This window comes from Salvelinus alpinus, chromosome 21, assembly GCF_045679555.1.
Source record: "Salvelinus alpinus chromosome 21, SLU_Salpinus.1, whole genome shotgun sequence".
Lineage (NCBI taxonomy): Eukaryota > Metazoa > Chordata > Actinopteri > Salmoniformes > Salmonidae > Salvelinus > Salvelinus alpinus.
In genome coordinates this window covers 16,907,784-16,923,227 of record NC_092106.1, presented here as the reverse complement: position 1 = coordinate 16,923,227, position 15,444 = coordinate 16,907,784, and the positions used below count along the sequence as shown (strand labels likewise).

The following is a 15,444-nucleotide window of genomic DNA, read 5'->3' as shown; positions in this document are numbered from 1 at the left end:
CCTGGTACCTAATGACTCAAATAAACATGTTTATTATGCTCTTGATATTGTGTTATTGGCTTCTGCTTTCCCATGGTAAGGCATGTATGGAGTAAAAAAAATGACTGGTGTTTCGGACATAATTTTAAATGAAAGAACTACCAAACTTTTTACGGCTTTTACAGGATGGATGGAGTACACAACCACTGTGCCTTATACATAGAGTACATCATCATTACCCTTACTGTATTATTTTATTCTGTGGGTCAAACATATCTCACAGTGGACCTTGAAAAACAAAATGGATGTGTGGTTGTCCCACCACCTATTTCCCATTAGGGATGGACGTAATGGTGGCAGGTGGGCAATAAGGTGGGCTTAACTTTGTCTATAACATCATAACACAATACACTTTGTCTATAACGTTCCGACACAATTGCAAACAAATGGTTAAAGTCAGTGTTATGATGCTTTTTGCAAAAGAGTACACCATATTACACAAATTTAAATACACACCCTGTTGGTTGTCATGATGCTGTAATACCGTAGTGGATAACATATACAGTAGCAAGGTACCTGTCATAGGACAATTGCTGAATTCAATGGTTCCATGTGTACATGCAAAAGATCTGTAGGTAACAGCACACAGTGGAAACTGTATGGTCATCTGAAACCAAATGAGTCATAAGAGCAGGAAACAAAGCAGTGCTCCCATATAAATCATTTACAAACAAACTGCACAGAAACAGATACATTGGTTCATGAAGGCTTCTCTCCATACATATAACGACAATGAACACTGTGTTCTCAAAAACTATGGAGACGTATAACACAGTTATTATAATGAAATACTAGTACTTTAAGTGTCAACTGTCATTATATCCAGCTAGTATAAATTATGTGAATTGTGTTGAGTTCATCATTTTCCTAATAGTACCTATAGAGGGTATAAAACAAGATTTGTCTTCAAGAGCATGTAAGCCTAGATCACCTTGTATCTTTCTCCAGACTGCTGTGGTATAGACATATGCCTACACCTGTATGTTCTGTGTCAGTGGGCTATTCCACACTAAACTACTGTCACATCACTGACCTTCTATACCCTTTAAAAGAAGAAAAAAAACAGTATACAGCAGTGAGTTTACTTGAACTCCAATGACACCAATAATAGTCAGCAAGATGGAGCCGACAGAGAGGATCGCCTCGCTTCTCGTCCTTGTGTTATTATGTATCATTTCTTACATAGTTAGCCCAGAAATTCTTAAGTGTTATTACATACAGCCGGGAATAACTATTGGATATCAGAGCGACTTCAAATTACCATAACATACGACTTTTCCGAAGCGAATGCTTTGTTCGAACCACCCAAGGCATTCAAATTGATTAAAGAGGCTGACCTAAAACAACGTCGCCACAGGAGAGGTAGACGGAGCGGGCTTCTGGTGAGACTTCAGAGGCACGCACCCCACCCACCGCTTCCAAGTATTTTACTCGCTAATGTCCAGTCTCTAACAAGGTAGACAAAATTAGGGCTAGGGTTGCTTTCCAGAGAGACATCCGGGATTGTAACAGACTCTGTTTCACGGAAACATGGCTCTCTGGGGACATGCTGTAGGAGTCGGTACAGTCACCGGGATTTTTTGTGTGTCGCGCTGACAGTTATAAACATCTCTCCTGGAAGAAGAAGGGCGGGGGTGTATGTTTCATGATTAACGACTCATGGTGTAATTGTAACAAGACACAAGACGTATGTGGCAGGGTCTACAGACAATTATGGACTACAAAAAGAAAATCAAACACATCACTGACACTGACGTCTTGCATCCAGACAAACTAAACACCTTCTTGCCTGCTTTGAGGATAACATAGTGCCACCGACGCGGCCCGCTACCAAGGGCTGTCTCCTTGGCCAACGTGAGTAAGACATTTAAAAGTGTTAACCCTCGCAATTCTACCGGCCCAGACGGCATCCCTAGCCGCTTCGTCAGAGCATGCGCAGACCAGCTGGCTGGTGTGTTTACAGACATATTCAATTACAGCCTCAAAACGGCCAGAAACAAAGGACTTTCTTCTGAAACTCATCAGTCTATTCTTGTTCTGAGAAATGAAGGCTATTCCATGCGAGAAATTGCCAAGAAACTGAAGATCTTGTACAATGCTGTGAACTACTCCCTTCACAGAACAGCACAAACTGTCTCTAACCAGAATAGAAAGAGGAGTGGTTGGCCCCGGTGCACAACTGAGCAAGAGGACAAGTACATTAGAGTGTCTAGTTTGAGAAACAGACGCCTCACAAGTCCTCAACTGGCAGCTTCATTAAATAGTACCCGCAAAACACCAGTGAAGAGTCGACTCTGGGATGCTGGCCTTCAAATATGTTATAACTATGAATAGTCACTTATCTATGCATAATAACTCTACCTCCATGTTACCTCAATACCGTGGCCCCGCACTTTGACTCTGTACCAGTACCCCCTGTATATAGCCCCGCTATTGTCATTTACTTTAAAAAAAAACTTTTTTACCTACTAGGCAAGTCAGTTAAGAACAAATTCTTATTTACAATGACAGCCTAGGAACAGTGGGTTAACTGCCTTGTTCAGGAGCAGAACGACAGATTTTTACCTTGTCAGCTCAGGGATTCGATCCAGTAACCTTTCAGTTACTGGCCGAACGCTCTAACCACTAGGCTACCTGCTGCCTCACTTCTTATCTCTTACTTTCTTTTGTATTTTCTTAAAACTGCATTGTTGGTTAAGGGCTTGTAACTAAGCATTTCCCTGTAAGGTCTAGACCTGTTGTGTTCGGCGCATGTGAAAAATTTAATTAGATTTGAATTGATTTGGATGTCGCTCCTCCCAGTTAATTATCTCTTCTGACTGTTCAACCACTCCTGACTGAACCCTACATCATAGCCACTGACAAAGAGCATGCCTGCAATCCTTGCGTCATAGCGCAGCAGGAGAGGTTTTGTTGCTCTAGCACATTCAGAGATCGATTTATAGCTAGTAATCTTTAAAAATTCATAGATTTTAAACAAACAAAAAATATTTATGTTTGTTATAGGACAATATTAATATGAGATGAAAGGCGAGTTCCTATCGGGTTCAGGAAGCCAAGTTAATGCTCTGTGTGACGTTCACAGCAGTGGGGGCAGACGTTTTGATCAAGAGAGACACTGAACATGTATTTTACAGTTATAAGGAAGGTGAAATCTTATAGTTTGTCATTTTATAATTTGATTATACTATTTTTAGAAAGCATATGTAATTTCAAGCCTTATTCATATAGTTTTGTTCAAAAGGAAATATGTCACATGAAACATTTCATATTTTCATCATATTTGTACTGTGTACTTGAGCTGTGTCCTCAAAAGTGACTATACCTCAGCAATTTATATCTATTTTTCACAGAAAGATATGATTTTAACCTTTATTGGATTATGCGGCATTACTATTTATTGTTTATGACCCTCTCATGATAAAAAGTTACGTGGATTACATTTTAGATTACATTTAGTTAATAATTTATTCTGAGTGTAGAAAACATTAGAAACACCTTTCTAATATAGAGTTGCACTCTTTTTGCCCTCAGAACAGCATCAATTAGTTGTGTCATGGACTCCTTTTTGCCCTCAGAACAGCATCAATTAGTTGTGTCATGGACTCCTTTTTGCCCTCAGAACAGCATCAATTAGTTGTGTCATGGACTCCTTTTTGCCCTCAGAACAGCATCAATTAGTTGTGTCATGGACTCCTTTGGGTGGAGGTCATGACATTTTGTCAGCTGGTGATTGTCAACAAATAACTGCCAGTCCCACAGTAATTGACCTTTTAATTAACATAAACACATTTAGCATCTCCTGGCTTCCACACGTCATGTGTCTATTTTCAAAGGATAAAGCTAAGAACATGAACAACTTCATAGTTAAGAACACTATAACAACATGGAAGAAAATGAAACGTATTCTACAAGAACCAATATCACTCCCTAAAATCAGAACCCTATGCAACAATTATTGAATAGCTTGTTAGAATTCACAGATAAATTGGTCCACATGGCAAACTAAAGGCATAGAAAAACATAAATGACTCTGGACACTACGCTGACAGACACAGCAAACCTTCTTGCCACAGCTCGCATTGATGTGCCATCCTGGATGAGCTGCACTACCTGAGCCACTTGTGTGGGTTGTAGACTCCGTCTCATGCTACCACTAGAGTGAGAGCACCGCCAGCATTCAAAAGTGACCAAAACATCAGCCAGGAAGCATAGGAATGAGAAGTGGTCTGTGGTCACCACCTGCAGAATCACTCCTTTATTGGGGGTGTCTTGCTAATTGCCAATAATTTTTTAGGTCCATTTTTTGGACATCTGAGCAATCTTGCCGGAATCCTATTTGAGACAGAAAAGGATATCTCTTTAAACTATTGGAACCAAGACTTTAAAATAACTGATATTGGCATAAGATGGAGGGAATGTTGGAACATAACTGTCACGTCCTGACCATAGTGCTTATGTGTTTTGCTTGTTTTAGTGTTGGTCAGGACGTGAGCTGGGTGGGCATTCTATGTTGTGTGTCTAGTTTGTCTGTTTCTGTGTTCAGCCTAATATGGTTCTCAATCAGAGGCAGCTGTCAATCGTTGTCCCTGATTGGGAATCATATATAGGTGGCTTGTTTTTGTGTTGGGATTTTGTGGGTGGTTGTTTTCTGTGTCAGTGTTTGTGCCACACGGGACTGTTACGGTTAGTTCTTTTTGTTATTTTGTATTGTGTATAGTTTTCGTGCATATTAAATCATGGAAACTTACCACGCTGCACATTGGTCCTCCGATCCTTCTCGCCTCTCCTCGTCCGAGGAGGAGGAAGAGCTAGACTGCCGTTACAGAACCACCCACCAAACTCGGACCAAGCAGCGTGGCTACTGGCAGCAGCAGCAGCGGCCCACTACACAGGACTCCTGGACATGGGAGGAAATTCTGGAGGGAAAAGGACACTGGGCTCACATTGGAGAATATCGCCGCTCTCGTGAAGAGATGGAGGCAGCTAAAGCCCAGGAGCGGTGGTATGAGGAGGCAGCACGGAAGCGTGGCTGGAAGCCCGAGAAGAAATCCCCAAAAAATCTTGGGGGGGGGTGGGGGGCTAAAGGGTAGTGTGGCGAGGTCAGGTAGCAAACCTGCGCCCACTTCCCATGCTTACCGTGGAGAGCGGGAGTACGGGCAGACATTGTGTTATGCGGAAGAGCGCACGGTGTCTCCTGTACGTCCATCCATCTGCCCAGTGCCATCTGAGCCATCCGTCAGTCAGGAGCCGCTAGACCCGCCAGCCAGTCAGGAGCTGCCAGAGCCGCCAGCCAGTCAGGAGCTGCCAGAGCCGCCAGCCAGTCATGAGCTGCCAGAGCCGCCAGCCAGTCAGGAGCTGCCAGAGTCGCCAGCCAGTCAGGAGCTGCCAGAGCCGCCTGCCAGTCATGAGCTGCCTTCCAGTCATGAGCTGCCTTCCAGTCATGAGCTGCCCTCCAGTCATGAGCTGCCTTCCAGTCATGAGCTGCCCTCCAGCCCGGAGCTGCCCTCCAGCCCGGAGCTGCCCTCCAGCCCGGAGCTGCCCCTCAGCCCGGAGCTGCCCCTCAGCCCGGAGCTGCCCCTCAGTCCGGAGCTGCCTTTCAGTCCAGAGCTGTCTCTCTGTCCGGAGCTGCCCTTCAGTCCGGAGCTGCCCTTCAGTCCGGAGCTGCCCCTCTGTCTTGAGCTGCCCCTCTGTCTTGAGCTACCTCTCTGTCCTGAGCTACCTCTCTATCCTGAGCTACCCCTCTGTCCTGAGCTACCTCTCTGTCCTGAGCTGTCTCCTAAATTTAGTGAGGACCTTGGTGAGGATTTCTAGACCAAGGTCGGGGGCGAGGGTTGCCACTCAAAGGACGCTAAGGAGGGGGACAAAGACAATGGTGGAGTGGTGGCCTCGTCCTGCACCGGAGCCGCCACCGCGGACAGATGCCCACCCAGACCCTCCCCTTGAGTTTAGGGGTGCGTTCGGAGTCCGCAACTCAGGAGGGGGGTACTGTCACGTCCGAAGAGCTAGACTGCCGTTACAATAACTAATGAAATTACAGTTAACTAAAATGTATGCTTAATCCAGTATACACATGTATAGCATTATGCAAGAGACACAATTTACAAATTCTACAGCACAACGGCAGAGTCATGTCTTAAGTGTAAAACTATCATTGACTCAATAATCCATGCCTTCTGGGAATGTTATAAAGTCCAAAAGTTATGGGCGGAGGTAGAAAGTTGGCAGTATTACAAAGTAGATGAACTTTTAATCCTTCTGTCTGCATATTTCAAGACATGGCATATGAGATTTTTTATTGTATTTATTTTATTTAACCTTTTATTTAACTAGGCAAGTCAGTTAAGAACAAATTCTTATTTACAATGATGGCCTACCCCAGCCAAACCCGAACCCGGACAACGCTGGGCCAATTGTGCGCCGCCCTATGGGACTCCCAATCACGGCTGGTTGTGATAGAGCCTGGAATCGAACCAGGGTCTGCCTTAGATGCTGCGCCACTCGGGAGCCCAATGGATTTGACGATACTTTTCTTGTCAATCATCTTGAAAATATGTATACTTAAAAACTGGAAATCTACCAATGCTCAGTCACTAACACAATAGAAAGCTTGAATGCTTTATTATCTAAATATTGAAAGTGTGTGGGCGAAGGAGAGAAATTAAATGGTGCAGTTTGAGGCCATGTGGCGGAGACAGATGTGGGTGCTGGAGATGAGGTTGTGAGCATATGGGTCTGGGCAGGTGTGATGTAGTGGACGTTTGTGTGATGTTGAGGTTAGTATGTGTATGTTTTGTATTTTGTAAAAAATGTAATTAAATATTTAAACAACAAAACTAACTCTACTTACTTCAAGGTCTTTAGGCTTGCTGCATACAGGGATGTCAGATAATTTAAGAATTTCACTTTGCTGCAGTAACTGTTTTATATTGCCAATGCTTTGCTTATTGGAGTTATGTGCATTGAAAGAAGCCTTCTTGAACCCATGTATCTGTTTATGTGTGCTTTTTTTGTTAATCAGTTGTATGGGAGCACTGGTTTGTTTCCTGCTCTCATGTTTTACTTACTCTCTGACACACATGATATTTCCATTCTTTATTGTTATATCCAGATGTATGTGTTGTACACATACGCTATAACATATATTTTTTATTTAGCAGTTATGTCCTATGAGAGGTACGTTCTTACAAAAAAGGGTTCCAAAAGGGTGTCCCCATAGAAGAACCCTTTTTGCTTCCAGGTAGAACTCTTTTGGGTTGCATGTAGAAACCTATTTTTTTCACTTTTATTTAACCAGGTAGGCCAGTTGAGAACAAGTTCTCATTTACAACTGCGACGTGGCCAAGATAAAGCAAAACAGTGCGACACAAACAACACAGAGTTACACATTGGATAAACAAAACGTACAGTCAATAACACAATAGAAAAGTCTATATACAGTGTGTGCAAATGTAGTAATATTAGGGAGGTAACGCAATAAACAGGCCATAGTGGCGAAATAATTACAATTTAGCAATTATACACTGGAGTGATAGATGTGCAGAAGATGAATGTGCAAGTAGAGATACTGGGGTGCGAAGGAGCAAAAAATAAATAACAATACGGGGGATGAGGTAGTTGGGTTGTGTACAGGTGCAATGATCGGTAAGCTGCTCTGACAGCTGTTGCTTAACCCTCCCGCTGCCCTCGGGTCATTTTGACCCAACCTGACACTGTGTTGTCCTCGGGTCATTTTGACCCCACACAGTGTTGACCCTCCCGCTGTCCTTGGGTCATTTTGACCCGACACTGTGACCCGGCACTGTGTTGATTAACCCTCCCGCTGACCTCGGGTCATTTTGACCCAACCCGACACCCAACCCGACACTGTGTTGTCCTCGGGTCATTTTTACCCCACACAGTGTTGACCCTCCCACTGTCCTTGGGTCATTTTGACCCGACACTATGACCCAGCACTGTGTTGATTAAAGTTAGTGAGGGAGATATAAGACTCCAGCTTCAGTGATTTTTGCAATTCGTTCCAGTCATTGGCAGCATAAAACTGGAAGGAAAGGCGGCCAAAGGAGGAGTTGGCTTTGGGGATGACCAGTGAAATATACCTGCTGGAGCATGTGATACGGGTAGGTGCTGCTATGGTGACCAGTGAGCTGAGATAAGGCGGGGCTTTACCTAGCAAAGACTTATAGATTACCTGGAGCCAGTGGGTTTGGCGACGAATATGAAGCGAGGGCCAGCCAACAAGAGCATACAGGTCGCAGTGGTGGGTAGTATATGGGGCTTTGGTGTCAAACGGATGGCACTGTGATAGACTACATCCAATTTGGTGAGTAGAGTGTTGGAGGCTATTTAGTAAATGACATCGCCGAAGTCAAGGATCGGAAGGATAGTCAGTTTTACGAGGGTATGTTTGGCAGCATGAGTGAGGAATGCTTTGTTGCGAAATAGGAAGCCGATTCAAGATTTGATTTTGGACTGGAGATAATGTGAGTCTGGAAGGAGAGTTTACAGTCTAACCAGACACCTAGTTACATATTCTAAGTCAGAACCGTCCAGAGTAGTGATGCTAGACGGGCGAGCGGGTGCAGGCAGCGATCGGTTGAAGATCATGCATTTAGTTTTACTTGCATTTAAGAGCAGTTGGAGGCCAAGGAAGGAGTGTTGTATGGCATGGAAGCTTGTCTGGAGATTTGTTAACACAGTGTCCAAAGAAGGGCCAGAAGTATACAGAATGGTGTCTTCTGCGTAGAGGTGGATCAGAGAATCACCAGCAACAAGAGCGACATCATTGATGTATACAGAGAAGAGAGTCGGCCCGAGAATTGAACCCTGTGGCACCCCCATAGAGACTGCCAGAGGTCCGGAGAACAGGCCCTCCGATTTGACAACTGAACTCTATCTGAGAAGAGGTTGGTGAACCAGGCGAGGCAGTCATTTGAGAAAACAAGGCTGTTGAGTCTGCCGATAAGAATGCAGTGATTGACAGAGTCAAAAGACTTGGCCAGGTCGATGAATACGGCTGCATAGTATTGTCTATAATTGATGGCGGTTATGATACCGTTTAGGACCTTGATTGGCTGAGGTGACCAGATTGCATAGCGGAGAAGGTAAGGTGGGATTCGAAATAGTCGGTGATCTGTTTGTTAACTTGGCTTTTGAAGACTTTAGAAAGGCAGGGTAGGATAGATATAGGTCTGTAACAGTTTGAGTCTAGAGTGTCTCCCCCTTTGAAGAGGGGGATGACCGTGGCAGCTTTCCAATCTTAAAACTTCTTATGGCTGCAGGGCGGTGTCGGGCTCAATATGACAACAGCCCGTCCAAGTGCAGGGCGCGAAATTCAAAAGATATTTTTTTGAAATATTTAACTTTCACACATTAACAAGTCCAATACAGCAAATGAAAGATACACATCTTGTGAATCCAGCCAACATGTCCAATTTTTTTAATGTTTTACAGCGAAAACACCACGTATATTTATGTTAGCGCACCACCAAATACAAAAAAAGCACAGACATTTTTCACAGCACAGGTAGCATGCACAAAACCAACCTAACTAACCAAGAACCAACCAAACTAACCAAGAAACAACTTCATCAGATGACAGTCTTATAACAAGTTATACAATAAATCTATGTTTTGTTCGAAAAATGTGCATATTTGAGGTATAAATCATAGTTTTACATTGCAGCTACAATTGGAAATAGCACCGAAGCAGCTAGAACAATTACAGAGACCAAATTGAAATACCTAAATACTCATCATAAAACATTTATGAAAAATACATGGTGTACAGCAAATTAAAGACAAACATCTTGTGAATCCAGCCAATATTTCCGATTCTTTAAGTGTTTTACAGCGAAAACACAATATAGCATTATATTAGCTTACTACAATAGCCAAAAACACAACCCATTTATCAGCAGCAAAAGTTAGCGTTCGCAAAAAAACAGCAAAAGATATATAATTTTTCACTAACCTGGACAAACTTCATCAGATGACAGTCCTATAACATCAGGTTATACAATACACTTATGTTTTGTTCGAAAATGTGCATATTTAGAGCTGAAATCCGTGGTTATACATTGTGAAAACTTAGCATCTCTTTCCCAGAATGTCCGGATATATTTCTGACACTCACCTATTCTGACCAAATAACTAATCATAAGCGTTACTAAAAAATACTTGTTGTACAGCAAATGATAGATACACTAGTTCTTAATGCAATCGCCATGTTAGAATTCTAAAAAGAACTTTAGTACGACATGCAGCTTACGTTATAGCGAGACAGCGCCAAAACTCAAGGCGGAAAACACAACAACACATATTCGACAGAAATAGGAAATAACATCATAAATGGGTCCTACTTTTGTTGAGCTTCCATCAGAATCTTGTACAAGTGGTCCTTTGTCCAGAACAATCGTTGTTTGGATTTAGAATGTCCTTTTGCCCTCTCGAATTTGCAAGCAAAACTTGCCAAGTGGCGCGAAGCTGTCCATCGTCAACAAACGCAGAGAACGGAACACGCCAAAACTCCCGAAAGAATTTCAATAATCTGATTAAACTATATTGAAAAAACATACTTTACGATGACATTATCACATTTATCAAATAAAATCAAAGCCGGAGATATTAGACGTCTATAGCGAATGCTTTTCAGAAGCCAATACTGATGACCTTTATGCGCTTCCTGAACAAAGGAATTCGGGGGTCATGTCATTCCAAGCTCTCTCTTTTGACCATAGAAATACCTAGAAACCCCATTTCACCTCTCACAGCCTATTGACATCTAGTGGAAGTCGTATGAAGTGCATGTATACTAATAGATTTCAAGCACATTTATAGGCAGGCCCTGGAACAGAGCCTCGATTTCAGATTTTTCACTTTCTGACAGGAAGTTTGCTGCAAAATGAGTTCTGTTTTACTCACAGATATAATTCAAACGGTTTTAGAAACTTGAGAGTGTTTTCTATCCAATAGTAATAATAATATGCATATTGTACGAGCAGAATTGAGTACGAGGCCGTTTGAAATGGGCACCTTTTATCCAAGCTACTCAATACTGCCCCTGCAGCCATAAGAAGTTAATTCAGATATGGTGTCCAGGGCACTGCTAGGGGCTGAGGGGGGTCTATAACAAGCGGCAACAGTGAGAGACTTATTTCTGGAAAGGTGGATTTTTAAAAGTAGAAGCTCGAACTGTTTGGGCACAGACCTGGATAGCATGACAGAACTCTGCAGGCTATCTCTGCAGTAGATTGCAACTCCACCCCCTTTGGCAGTTCTATCACAGGGAAACACCACGATCCTGGTTGTTGTGGATCGTTTCTCTAAGTCCTGCCGTCTTCTTCCTCTGCCAGGTCTCCCTACGGCCCTACAGACTGCGGAGGCCTTGTTTACGCACGTCTTCCAGCACTATGGGGTGCCTGAGGATATAGTGTCTGATCGGGGTCCCCAGTTCACGTCGTGGGTCTGGAGGGCGTTCCTGGAACGTTTGAGGGTCTCGATCAGCCTTACCTCAGGTTTCCACACTGTGAGTAACGGGCAGGTGGAGAGAGTTAACCAGGATGTGGGTAGGTTTCTGAGGTCTTACTGCCAGGACCGGCCGGGGGAGTGGGCAGAGGTGGACCAGAACTCGCTCCGCCACTCCTCCACTAACCTCTCCCCCTTCCAATGCGTACTGGGGTACCAGCCGGTTCTGGCGCCTTGGCATCAGAGTCAGATCGATGCTCCTGCGGTGGACGACTGCTTCAAGCGCGCGAAGGAGACATGGGACGCCGCTCATGTTCACCTTCAGCGGGCCGTGCTGCGCCAGAAAACCAGAGCAGACCGTCACCGCAGTGTGGCACCGGTGTTCGCACTGGGGGACCGGGTCTGGCTCTCGACCCGAAACCTGCCCTGCCGGAAGCTGGGGCAGCGGTTTGTGGGGCCATATAAAGTCCTGGGGAGACTGAATGAGGTTAGTTACAGGTTACAACTTCCCCCCGAATTCCGTATTAACCCCTCGTTCCATGTGTCTCTCCTCAGGCCGGTGGTGGCTGGCCCGCTCCAGGAGTCTGAGGTGCGGGAGGTTCCTCCGCCCCCTCGTATTCTGTCCACTCTATACTGGATTCGAGATGTCGGGCGAGGGGCCTTCTGTACCTCATGGAGTGGGAGGGGTACGGTCCGGAGGAAAGATGCTGGGTTCCGGTGGAGGACGTGTTGGACCCTTCAATGCTGCGGGAGTTCCACCGTCTCCTTCCGGATTGCCCTGCACCTCGCCCTCCGGGTTGTCCCCGAGGCCGATGACGGTGCGCTGCTGGAGCCGCGTGTCAAGGGGGGGGTGCTGTCACGACTTCCGCTGAAATCGGTACCTCTCCTTGTTCGGGCGGCGTTCGGTGGTCGACGTCACCGGTCTTCTAGCCATCGCCGATCCACCTTTCATTTTCCAGTTTTTGTCTTGTTTTCCCACACACCTGGTTTACATTTCCCTCATTACTTGTTGTGTATTTAACCCTCTGTTCCCCCCATGTCTGTGTGTGAAATTGTTCGTTAAGTTTATTGTGTGACGCGTCAGGCTGGTATTGTTTTGAACCCGTGGTATTGTTTTGAACCCGTGGTATTTTATTGTTGTACATTATTTTGTGTGACTAGGGCGCTATTCGCTTTTGCCTTTGGCTGGAGTGTTGTGACGCTGTTGCATCCAACTGTTTTGCTTCTGCCAATTAACGTGTGCCTGTTCACTCATCTCTGCTCTCCTGCACCTGACTCCAGTTGACCAGTTGCGCACACAGTCTGACAGGTGTATGTAAACTTCCGACTTCAACTGTATGTAAGAATTCTAGAGATAGGCTCAAAGTCTTCTAAAGAGACGAAACAGAAAGCCTTTAACACTTGTACACTACATAGCCTCTTTGCTGAACTTCTCCTTTGGCAGTTTTTTTGTGATTTATTTGTTTATTTTCTAGAATGTCCACCACTTTTCAATCCTATCATGTATGGAGTTAAGATGGTTAAGATCTGGAAGGCTTGTAAAAAGGTACTAGGCCATTACCCTTAAATAAAACCTGATTGTAGATTTTTTGTAATAATAAATGGTGTTTTGTTACTTATAATTGCTACAACTGACTGTACAAATATGTTGCATTTTGGCATAATTTCTCTTTAGCACAATTATTATTTAAAAAGAATGCATAACATTTATCACTGAGAATGTTTTATTTCATATTCAGTATCAGATTTGTATGATTCACCAATGAAATATGGTGTTCATCAAGGCTCTGTTCTATGACACTACTGGTTTTCTACAGTTTTCAGTATTGGGATGAAAAAATATATTCTGCTGACAGATGTTCGCATTGGTTAATACTTAAATATCTTGAATAAATATAAACATATGGGTTTCTTGTCATAAACTCAATATAGATCCATCTCTATGGAGTGGTTACATGTTGACGCTGAAACTACAATCCCATGTGATCATACACTATGGTATATTTAGAGGCTACCAGGGCAAGTTATTGGAGCAGTATTCCTCTGTCAAGCATGAAGACATTTCATGGACACACGTTTCTTTATTTCTTTCACACATCAGAAATCTGATAATATACAGATATTATCGGGGTCTTTATTTTTATTTTCAAGAATAAGAGTTTGATGGAGGATGTGAATTAGTTTAGTCCAAGCCTACACAGAATCAAATGATTCACAATTGAATTCATTCACATCCATACACAAGCCTTGTCAGGACTAAGAATTGCTGCATTGAACTATGGAAGAAAAGTAACAAAATCTATGGAGAACACAACCCAAGTCAAGTTATTTTATCTTTTTGGCTTACAAGAGACATTTAACAACAAATCGGTCTATTTTATCTTGTCTCTTATCACATACCTTCTCATCATCACTGTGAATTTGACTCTGATCATAACAATCATTCAGGAGAAAGGTCTCCATGAGCCCATGTATATCTTTCTGTGTAGTCTATGTGTCAATGGATTGTATGGAACTGCTGGTTTCTACCCCAAGTTGTTACTGGACCTTCAGTCAGATGTTCAGGTGATATCTTATGGTGGATGTTTGACTCAAGCCTATGTAATATACACATCTGTCATGTGTGAAATTTCTATTCTAACAGTGATGTCTTACGACAGGTATGTGGCAATATGCAGACCACTACTATACCATACCATTGTGACAAATTCAACTGTTAGAAAGTTACTCCTATTTTCTTGGTGTTATCCTTTATTTATATCACTGATAACAGTTACTTTAACTGCCAGACTACCTTTGTGTGGATCGCGCATTGATAAAATCTTCTGTGACAATGTGTCTATAGTAAACCATTCATGTTTACCCATAACCATCAATCGGATTTGGGGCTATTGTATAATAGTGGTTCAAGTTTTACAGGTACTTCTCATTGCCTTTTCTTACTGTCAGATTGTAAGGACTTGTGTAAAGTCAGCTAAGGGAAGGATTAAGTTCACACAGACATGTGTGCCACATTTATTGACAATGGTTATTTTCATCACAGTAACCCTGTTTGATACTTTGCAAGGGTGGAATAGTAATGTAAATATTACGCTAAATATGCGTAATGCAATGGCTGTACAATTTCTTGTTATACCACCTGTCTTAAACCCTCTCATATATGGACTTAACCTCCAGCAGATTCGAAGGGCAGTTTTTATAAAGTGTAATCCACATAAAATCATTGATATGAAACGTTAGTTACATGATCGTACACACCAGGGAGACTTCCTGATATCAGAAGTCAACCAAATTAAAGGTAAAATCTGCCAAAACTGTTGCAAGGTTAAATGGCCCCCAATTTATTGATATCTATCGCCCTCTTCTGGGAAAATTATTTACAAATATTCCAAGAATATAGTAATTGTAGTACACTTCAGAGGGTGAATGGGCAAGACACAAAATGTAAGTGCCTTTGAACTGGGTATGGTAGCAGGTGCCAGGTGCACTGGTGTGTTTCAAGAACAGTTTCCCACTTATAATATACACTGAGTGTACAAAACATTAGGAACACATTCCTAATATTGAGTTACACCCATTTCAAAGGCACTTACATTTTGTGTCTTGCCCATTCACCCTCTGAAAGGCACACATACACAGTGTATTTCTCAATTGTCTCAAGGCTTAAAAATATTTCTTTAACCTGTCTCCTCCCTTTCATCTACACTGATTGGAGTGGACTTAACAAGTGACATCAATAAGGGATCATAGCTTTCACCTGGATTCACCTGGTCAGTCTATGTCATGGAAAGAGCAGGTGTTTTTTTAATGTTTTGTATACTCATTGTATCCTCATATTATGTAAAAAAGGATGGTCTATATTAATGTTCTGAAAATTCAAAATTTTGTAATTTATTGAAAATGAAATACAGAAATATCTCACTCACATAAGTATTCAAC

At 42.9% G+C, this 15,444-nt stretch overlaps 1 protein-coding gene and 1 pseudogene across 1 annotated transcript; one reads left to right on the top strand and one right to left on the bottom strand.

Moving 5' to 3' along the window:
- Positions 1 to 367: 367 nt before the first annotated feature.
- Positions 368 to 899, bottom strand: LOC139547511 (olfactory receptor 2W1-like; annotated as a pseudogene).
- Positions 900 to 7,676: 6,777 nt separating this feature from the next.
- Positions 7,677 to 14,745, top strand: LOC139547510 (olfactory receptor 2D3-like). Its single transcript, XM_071356379.1, has 4 exons — positions 7,677 to 7,683; positions 11,394 to 11,952; positions 12,061 to 12,323; positions 13,760 to 14,745. Exons 1-4 carry the CDS (start codon positions 7,677 to 7,679, stop codon positions 14,743 to 14,745), a joined length of 1,815 nt encoding a protein of 604 aa, XP_071212480.1.
- Positions 14,746 to 15,444: the final 699 nt, after the last annotated feature.